Genomic DNA, 10,017 nt, shown 5'->3' with positions numbered 1-10,017 from the left:
TGAAGTAAATGGCCTACCGATTTGGCTCAGTGGATAGAGCGTCCGAGCAGGCGGACTGAAAGGTCCCAGGTTCGATTCCGGTCAAGGGCATGTACCTTGGTTGCGGGCACATCCCCAGTGGGGGGTGTGCAGGAGGCAGCTGATCGATGTTTCTCTCTCATCGATGTTTCTAACTCTCTATCCCTCTCCCTTCCTCTCTGTAAAAAATCAATAAAATATATTTAAAATAAAGTAAATGACTGCATTCTGTTATTTATTATAAATATATACTAGGACTTAATGTACGTATTTCCTAACAACTTCGAAAACCACTACACTTGATGAAGAGGCCATCTTATCATTTCTTCAACTTCCTTCATCCAATCAATTATTAAAAGCCAGGACACAAATAGATCCAGAAACACAGATGCATTGAACAGAGCATCAAACCTCAGAGGGAAGGTAGGGGAGGATGGTGGTGGTGGTGGTGGTGGGTGGTAAGAGATCAACCAAAAAACTTGTATGCATATAAGCATAACCAATGGACACAGACAACAGGGGGGTGAAGGTGGGCTGGGGGACGGGGGTGGGCTGAGAGAGGACAATGAGGGGGGGAAGGGGGACATATGTCACACTTTCAACAATAAAGAATTAAATAAATAAATAAAATAAAAGTCAGGACCTCTATTTTTTTCCTTAAGAAGAAAGTAAAATAAAGTCAAAAAGAGAAATAGTATTATATTTATAAATTAAAATGTCCCTAAGTCTACAACAAAAGTAGATTTTTTTAAAAAAGGAATATATTAGGATGAAAGGGGAACCATATGACTTGTCTACCTGCAGCTCATCTTATTTCTGTGAATAAAAGTCCTCCAAGTAAGAACAACTATCTCATAAGTACAGATGCAAATCTTATATAATAAGATCCTATCCCATTTTGTACATTTGCATTTATAAACACAGAACACTTTTAAGTCACAAGAACACTTTAACTATATGATACTATGATCAGTACTTGTAAATATTTGTAAATGAATAACAAAAGTACCCTAGAAACGGGTTGTTTCTGATGTCAACTTTTAATCTTATCTATAAAAATGTTGTTTTCCAGTCCATTGGAGTCACCAAATTTCTTTGAAATGTGTCCTTCCTTTATGAGGAAGGCTTACACCAGACCTCATTGCCAGCAAGATCAACCCAATCAAACCAACCCAAACCAAACCGATGCCATCACTAACCCCCTGGATAGGAAAACTGCACAGCAAAATGAAACCAATAACAAAAGGCAGTGCAACTGTCCTTTGCAGTCTGAAGAGGCGCGATTCTTTCTTACTTAGCCTCTGTAGTTGCTTCAGCGTCTCCGCCCAGAGTTCGTTCCTGATGGGTCTACCATAACCACACATCTGCACACATGTCTGTGCACAGCCACATCTTACCTGGTCCTCACTGTATTTCTCCTGAAGCACCAGCTGGACTTTTTCCAAATTGCACTTCACAGTTTTTAGTTTCAAGGCCAGTGCTTCGGCCTCCTGTTGAGTGGCTCCATGGTCTCCCAAGCCCTGGTCTTTGCAGTGCTCCAACAGAGAGGCCACCTTGTGCTCGATCTCTGTGAGCATCGTCTAGGAAATAACATCATCGAATGATTCATAGTTTTGGTCTTAAATCAGTGTTATATTCCCATATAAGTTAGATTCACTCTCTCTCCCTAAATGTATATAAGAAGTGCCAGAAACACAGGTTGGAAGGGACCTTGGGTGTGTGTGTCGGGGGGAGGGGAGGACTTGCACATAATGCCTGTGTTTTTCAATAGGGGTGCAACCAAACCAACCCAAATTGCAGCTGTCATTCTGTAAAGTAAGTGATTCTATAATCACTTTAGAAAACACAGCTGAATGTATCCGGCATAGCACAGTGGTTAAGAACACTGACACTGGAACTAGACTACCTGGGTTCATATCCCAGCCCTGCCACTTGGTAGCCGGGTAAACTCAAGGCACCTCACTTTGCATGAGCGTGCCCGTACTCATCTGTAAAATGGGATTATTAACAGAACTTACCTCCTGGGGTCACTTTGATGAACTAGAGTTAAATCCCTGCACTTTGGCCAGTGCTTGATACATTGTCTGTGACGACTATTATTTTTTCCCACCTTTCTAAGCTTTTTTCTGTTGCAATGCAAGTGCTGAGTAGTAATTTAAAAAAAGAATTCCACGAAACTCTTTGAAAATTCTTTCCCTTGCTCTTTTTCCTTTTCTTTCCCAAGCCAAATAAGTTTCCAAAATACCAGAAGAAGGCCACAGAGGAAACCTCACACACTAAGTCATTGATAGAACTGGCCAACTTACACACGGGTCTAAAAATAGATGAATGAAGTAAGTTTCCCAGTAAATCACCGTCACTGTATTCCTCTTCGACAGATCAGGTTTGCCCTGGCCCGGGGCTCAGGAGCCCAGTCATGCCAACTGGCTGGGCACACAGTGCAGCAGGCGCTGGGCACATAGTGTGGCGGCACATTCAGACCCACAGTCCAGCACTGTGAGCACCTGTGCTGAAAACTCAGTGCGTGACTAAGAATGAGGTCAGTTCTTTGAGAGAAATGTAAGGAAAAACTAGCCTTAAAACAATTTTCAAATCGTATGCCTTATAATCCCTCCATGCAAGCAAACTCCTTGTAGCCTGTATAGACTCTTCTAAGCTGAAATAATGTGAACTCATAGATGTTCGAGTGGCTGTAAACAACGTGTACTAGAATTTTGTGCTTGGTTTTTCCACTTAGCTACTTTAAATATACTTTTTAATATGTTGATAACCCATGATTCACTTAACAATAGGATTACTGTTAAGCTTTTAAGCTATTTCCAGTTCTTCACTTTCGTAATTAATATTGTCATAAACATTTTTATCCTTTTTTGGGGGTTATTTTCAGAGGGTAAACTTAAAGTAATGGTCAAAAAATATTAGGTCAGAGATGATGAACATTATTTATGCTTACAGCTGACCCTCCCTGAACATTGAACCAACAGACAAAATTATCAGATGTTAGTGGAGCCATTTCTCCAGGGTTTTCTGGGATGATATAATTTTTGCCAATGTAATGTAGGAACAAGACAATAGCTGTTTTGATTCACATGTTTTAAATAATCAAGGCTGAACATTTCTTCTCAAATTACCGACTATAATTTTTCCCGACTAATCTGTTTGCACGTGTCCTTTGAACATTTTCCCACTGAGAACTTAGCCTTTTTACAGACCACACGAAAGGCTTTTTATGTTTCAATATTAATTACATGGGCCATGGTGTTATGTAAATAAGCCAAAGATGGCCCCTAGGTTTAATTATTCATAGCAGGCCAGGACCCTTAGCTCAAATCCCACTGGCCCCAAACTCAAAACTGGACCCCACACCGGCTAGCCATGGTTAAGACAAACTCGGGAGCCCCAGGAGACCCCAGCCTCTGCTGCCCTTCAGGGTTCGCAGACATTACCTAGACACACAAGACTCCTCTGGGTTCCCCATCCACCGGGAGTTTCCTGGTCCTCTTCCCCCTTCCGGGTGGTGGCCCCACCCCATCCATGCCTCTGAGGTTTCCTGCTGTGGGGGACTTCCCAGTCCACCAAGATCCTGCCCAAATAACGCACCTTGTGTACTACCGCCACCTTGTGGTGGTGTCTTTTCCTTGAGCAGCCCCCAAATCCTTGAACCCACAGCAGGGAATTGGGTGATGATCAAGAAATCAATCGGTATGGGGTCCACGCAGGCAGCAGGACAATCAATTGGCAAATTGACCCTGGATGGCCTCAAGTGGCTGGTACTCAGCATTCGAAAGGCCACTGTCTTTTCCAGACTCTCAGGCCCCATGGCTTCTGGACTTTTGGCTGAGATCAAGTCAGACTCCCATGCCTCGGCAGCCAAGCTAGGCGGCTGGGACAGTATTTGAGTGAACCCACCCCTCAGAGCTGACATTTAGGGTCAGAGGTGCTTAGCTGTCCAGGGAAGGAGGCCAGTCTGCCTGCTGGGGGCAGGGGGTGGGCAGGCACTGGATATTGTAAGACTGTGGGCCTGAATGAAAGGAGAGGCGTGTCTGACTTGGACCTGGAGTGGGCTACCCCTCACAGGCTGAGTTGGACAAGCTCCCTGTGACCGGGCAGGTAATGCGGGGGTCCTCTGAGAGGATGTCCCGATCCTTGGGCACCACCTTGGAGACAAATGAGCCAATCAGGCAGAGACGTCGGTCCAGGGCTGGCATAAGCACCATTGGGGGAGGCGTACTCAATTATGCTGCTGCGAAACCATCATTGTGGTCCCTCCCGGGAGGGATACAGACAGGGATTCCCCACCTTTAGGCTGAGCCTGCAAATGTTACTCAAGTGACTACAGGCAAGGAGGTGAATACGCCTGCCCCTCCCGGGGAGCAGCAGGAGTGGTCATAGTGAAGGGCAGCAAAGCCCTTTTCTGCTGGATCTGCAACCTTGCGAATCAGGATTTTCAGTTTCGTTTCTGATGAATGAAATTTCAAAGAACTTACTAATCCGAATAAAAAGGACAGCATTTATTAAACACTTTTATATCCTTTCTACACCAGACACTGGTTTCTATACCTGATCTCATTTAATCCTGGCAAAGTCCTAAGAGATAACCTGCGTCTGAAGAACATGAGGTGACAAGTTCACTTCCTCAAAAATGGGGACTCTAGGTTCTGCGCTCTCATCCACTACCACTGTCCCCCCACATACTCTGTTCACATGAATCATTTCAAATAGTTACCCTGAGAACAGAAAGTTGAGGCCAAGATAAATGCAGTGGTCAGAGTAACAGAGAGAAACACACTGTCGCTTTAAGAGAAACTGGCAAAGACACCAGGTGATTGGGGAGGAGGCAAGCCCTGAACTCCAACCCATCAGCCTTACCTGGCACCCTACCAGCTGCTGTTCCACCACCTGCTGCATGTCTGCGTTTAATGTTTCCGGCTCGAATGCCACGCTGGCTTGGTGCAGCCACAGCTCCAGCTCGGCCACCTGGGTCTTGCAGGCATGGAGGACTTCAGCAGGCTCGGGTCTAGGGTTCTCCACCGGGGAAGGCAAAGCTCCTTGCTCGACAGAAAAGCCCAGGGCCGCAGCCTTGATAGGAGGTGTGGCACCCTAAGATAAATCCACAGATAATCCAGCAGTGAAAAGTCAGGAGTCCAAAGTTTTCAGACTTGGGCTTGCAAAGACCTGTGGACTTGCAGCATTCCCCCAGTTAAGAGAATCAAAAAATTTAAAAAATATATCTATATATATATATACACACACACACGCACAAGAGCAGAAGAAAGAAAAGAAAACTGCACCTCCACGCTCATAGCAACAATCACGTGACCCAGCGCCCAGGTCTCCAAGCAGCCGATCGGCAGGTACACAGGTACAGTGTTCCCGGACACAGAGGACGCAAACAGGCTCCCAGTGCATGCGACACAGGCCCCGGGAGACAGGTGAGTGTCGTGAGAGGGTGTGCGTGTGGGTGTGTGTCTGAACCACTCCAGCGAACTGGCCGGTGTTTACAGTTGCGTGACACACGATTGAGCAATGCTTGCATGGCTGTGCGCTCTGTTCAAACAACAAGGAGAAAGGAGATCTGTACCCACCGGAGGGGAACAAGGAAACATACACACACTCTTAACGTCTTCTCAGGTAGCTCACTAGATTGTAAAATAGTGTAGCTCCCTCCACCCCCTACATACGTGCCATTACTCATCTATACTTTGATTAAACATAGCTTGAGTCTAGTCATGAGCTTCAGTGAGGTAACCTGGAAACTTTTCTCCTACTCTTCAGAGAGAATCCCTAAAACTAACTTTCACATTCTAGATACTCAAATATTATTGAGTTAAGGACCAGATGCTTATAGTAGAGTATGAAAAAAGTGTGATGTGTTCTTTTCATACTGAAACAACAAGGTTGCTTATTGACCCAGTAGAAAAATTTCTTCTACTGGTAGATAACAGATGAAAAATTCTAATAATTCTATAACAGATATTTTCAATTTGGAGGTAAAAGATGATCTGAAACAGAAAGATATTTCCTTCCCACATCCTTTGCCAGAATATTCAAAGAGTATATTAATCCTTCTAGTAAAATTTCTGTAGGACTAAGGATTTGTGTTTTGTTCTACAAAATTATTGATTAATACATATCTTATTATGTTTAGGATGAAATACAAAGTTTTGGTTTTTTTAAATTCTCACCCCAAGATATTTTTTCCATTGATTTTTAGAGAGAGTTGAAAGGAGGGGTGTGTGGTAGAGAGAGAAAGAGAGAGAAGAGAGAAACATTGATGTGAGAGAGACACATCAATTTGTTGCCTCTCACATAGCCCCAGCAGGGGCCAGGGATCAAACCTACAACCCACGTACACGCCTTTGACCGGGAATTGAACCTGCGACCCTTTGGTGTGCGGGCTGACGCTCTTACCACAACACTGGCCAGAGCAAGAATCACCTTCTTAATTTAGAAGTGTTCCCTTGTTTTCCCTGCAGTTCATACACAGTCAGCTCTATTCATGGCGTGGCCTGTTTTATATTTCTTTTTTAATTCTCATTTTAAAAAACAACAACAGTAGTGTGATTTTACTGCCAGACATCAATTTCTAGTCATCTGATTGTTTTCTAGCGTTTAGATATTGCTTTTGTCTTACTGGCAAAGATTTTGGGATCCTCTTTTTGTTACCAGAGATAACAATCTGCTAATATTAACGTTTTGTTAATATTGTGTAACAAATGGACCTTCCTTAATTATTTAAAAATGTTATTTGAGCGCCCGTCCTATGCCACACACATTTTTAAAAAGACAAGATTTAGTTCCTTTGCTTTCTCACTAATGCACTGAATTCATGAGGAAACAGGAAGCTCGGTAACTAATCTGGGCTTTATTTGCTAGTTATTTGAACCTGAGAAAAAATACAAAGGTAAATGGAAGAGAAAAAGAATATTTGCAACCAAAGAGCGTCAATAGCTGAAGGTGCCCCGGGGAACCTGCCAGCAATCGCTTCATCCGCCTCTTTTTATAGTCAAAGGAGCCCGAGTGCGGTTAACGTTGAGTCAGTTCACGCACCTTCTGTTTCAGCACGTTGCCTCTGAGGAGCTCAGGCCCACAGGTCAGGTGCTTGCCCAAGGTCACACAGCTCTGTGACCTCTTAAGTCTGAGCCCACAGATTTTCCCACAATAGTATTCCTGCTCAACATCAGTAGCACCCCTGCTAAATGACAGCCCCAAACTCTAAAAGCAGAGATTTAAATGAATGTTTTATGAATATACATCTTGGGGGAGTAAAAAGTGTTATCACGAGTATTTCATGTGATAGTCACATCATCTCTATAGCATCGCTGCAAATTAATCATATCTAATCCTTCATTGGATTATGATGAGCCAGGCGACTGTGCTCCGTGTGATGCGCCTCAGCATTGCACACCACAAGCCCATATTATTCCCAATGTGCAGAGGAGGAAACTGAGGCTCAGACGGGTCACAGAAATTGCCGAAGGTCACCCAACTAGTAAGTAGAACCAGGATTCAATCCCTGCTTTCATTAAGCCTTAGAGCCTTCTTGACATAATTCAGCCCCACCCTCTGGTATCTCAGTTAGCCTCTCAGTGAAGGTCATACTGCTTGATTTCTGCATCAACACATCACTAATCTAAGTAACAGCTTCCGGTTAAAACAGTGGTTCTCAACCTTCTGGCCCTTTAAATACAGTTCCTCATATTGTGACCCAACCATAAAATTATTTTCGTTGCTACTTCATAACTGTGATGTTGCTACTATTATGAATCGTAATGTAAATATCTGACATGCAGGATGGTCTTAGGCGGCCCCTGTGAAAGGGTCGATCGACCTCCAAAGGGGTCGTGACCCACAGGTTGAGAACCGCTGGGTTAAAATATAAGCTCTTTTTTTTGGGCTGCAGCTATGCATATTTCATGCCTGAGTACCAACTCTTTAAATTTATTACTTACTACTTTACAATCAATTCTAAAAAACATATGCATGTCTCCCCGTTCCATACACACACACTCTTCATAAAATGCAAAATTGCCTGGCTAAAGTGCAATACCTACCTGCCCTCGCACAGATATTAGACACGCTGCTGGGGCAGGGAGGTGGCGTTTTCTTTAGTGAGGCCAACCCTACCTTGGTTTCACGTCTGTCAGTACTAAATATGCAAATTAGGAAAGCCAATGGGAATATTCTGGGTTTGATTCCTTATTCTCCACCTCCCAGACATACTTTTAATACCTGAATTTTGATTTCCTCATTTGTAAACTTATGGTAGATGTTAATCTACCTTTTAATCTGAGGATTAATCAGCAAATATAAATGCCTCTTATGTAATGGGCAGTTGTTAATCAATATTAGCTCTCGTCCACTTTCACGGCCCCCATAAGGATTGTCTACAGAAGAAAGAAGTGGTTGTTAGTGGAGAGGCTAGTTCACCCTGACAAAGGGTGAGCGAGTGTTGTGCTCACTTCCCATGTGAACGTCTGATGGCAAACCTTCCAGTTCTCCGGCTTGACAACACACACACAGAGAATCGCCAAACACAGAAGCTTGTCATCGCTAGGTGCTCGGCTACCTGAGCAGCTGGCTTGTGACCAACAGGGACTTACCCCTTCCGTTTGGTGGGGGCTCGGGGAAAATGCTGGGCCTTGCTCAGGGTTTAGTGAGCCTGCTGCAAGAACTTGTGCCGCGGAACTATCACACGTGCTGATTTTCCCAGCTTCCTCCTGTGAAGAAAAGCATCAGAGGTCCGGAAAAGGTCCTGTTCTGTGGCCACGCAAGCCACTCTTCCCGCACCTGCTCATTTGACAAATCGTCCGCTTGCAAAAATGTCTGGAGAAGTCAGGTGCACTCAGGAGAAAAGTTTGTTCATTAGGAAAGCAATCACCTTCCTCAGGTTTGTCTTTGTTGGAAAGACCTCCGTTCTCCAAAGCTCTCTGGCTTATGAGGAGCGCATATGGAATCCAGAGAAGTATGCACTTCAGTGGATTATTATGAGAATTGAAATGAAAGGAGATTAGGTGATAAAGGCCACATTTCGACTAATGGACGAAAAGATGTATTTTTAAACTTGGGCATTTCATGGAAAATATTAACTAGATCCTTATCTCACTCTGAACAATGAATTCTAATATTTAATGTAAAAGTTATACCATAAAAATTCTTGAAGAAAATATGAGTGAATCTTTTTCTAATGTTAAGAGTAGGGAAGGAGTTTTAAAGCATGACAATAAAGGAAAAGAATGTTAGTATTAACAACAAAAATAATGTGTACCACAATCTATGTTTAAAGAGAAATAATAGATTGGGTAATATCCTTCATACATTAATATGTTATAAAGTGTTAATATCCTTCATATATTAATAACTCTGATAAATCAATAATGAAAAACATCAGCCTCTCCATAGAAAACCAGTCAAATGCCATGAATAAACAATTCACAAAATAACACAAAAGCCTATAAGCACCTAAAGAGATATTCAAGGCTCCTAGAATATAAATTTAATTTAAACTACTAGCTAAGTTTGGCCAAGATTAAAAATATTCATTATTGCCTGAGCCAGTTTTGCTCAGTGGATAGAGTGTTGGCCCGAGGACTGAAAGGTCCCAGGTACCATTCTGGTCAAGGGCAAATACTTCAGTTCAGGCTCACTCTCTGGCCCTGGATGGGGCATGTATGGGAGGCAACCAATCAGTGTGTCTCTCTCACATTGATGTTTCTCACTCTGTCTCTCCCGCTCCCTTCCACTCTCTCTAAAAAATCAATGGAAAAATATCAAGTGAGGATTTTAAAAAAAAATTCATTTTCAGCCCAGGGACAGGAAAGAGGCACTTCCGAGCACTCTGGGTAGGAATAAAATTGATATAGTCTTTCTAGAAGGAAGTTTGATAATGTGCATCGCATTTTAAATGAATCCAGCACTTTCACTTATTAGGTTAACCGAGGATGCAAAATGGGAAAATGGCACCTACACAAATAATTAACATAATGTGGTGGAAAGGTA

General features: G+C 43.1%; 1 protein-coding gene across 1 annotated transcript in view; it reads right to left on the bottom strand.

The window, feature by feature from the left end:
- Positions 1-10,017, bottom strand: part of SYNE2 (spectrin repeat containing nuclear envelope protein 2) — a 254,062-nt gene that overhangs the window by 92,095 nt on the left and 151,950 nt on the right. The window contains 3 exon segments of the mRNA XM_023743920.1: positions 1,416-1,598; positions 4,888-5,118; positions 8,622-8,738. Coding sequence (XP_023599688.1) covers positions 1,416-1,598; positions 4,888-5,118; positions 8,622-8,738 — 531 coding nt within the window.

This window comes from Myotis lucifugus, unplaced genomic scaffold, assembly GCF_000147115.1.
Source record: "Myotis lucifugus unplaced genomic scaffold, Myoluc2.0 scaffold_419, whole genome shotgun sequence".
In the NCBI taxonomy this organism is placed as follows: domain Eukaryota; kingdom Metazoa; phylum Chordata; class Mammalia; order Chiroptera; family Vespertilionidae; genus Myotis; species Myotis lucifugus.
This window is presented reverse-complemented; position numbering and strand designations above follow the sequence as displayed.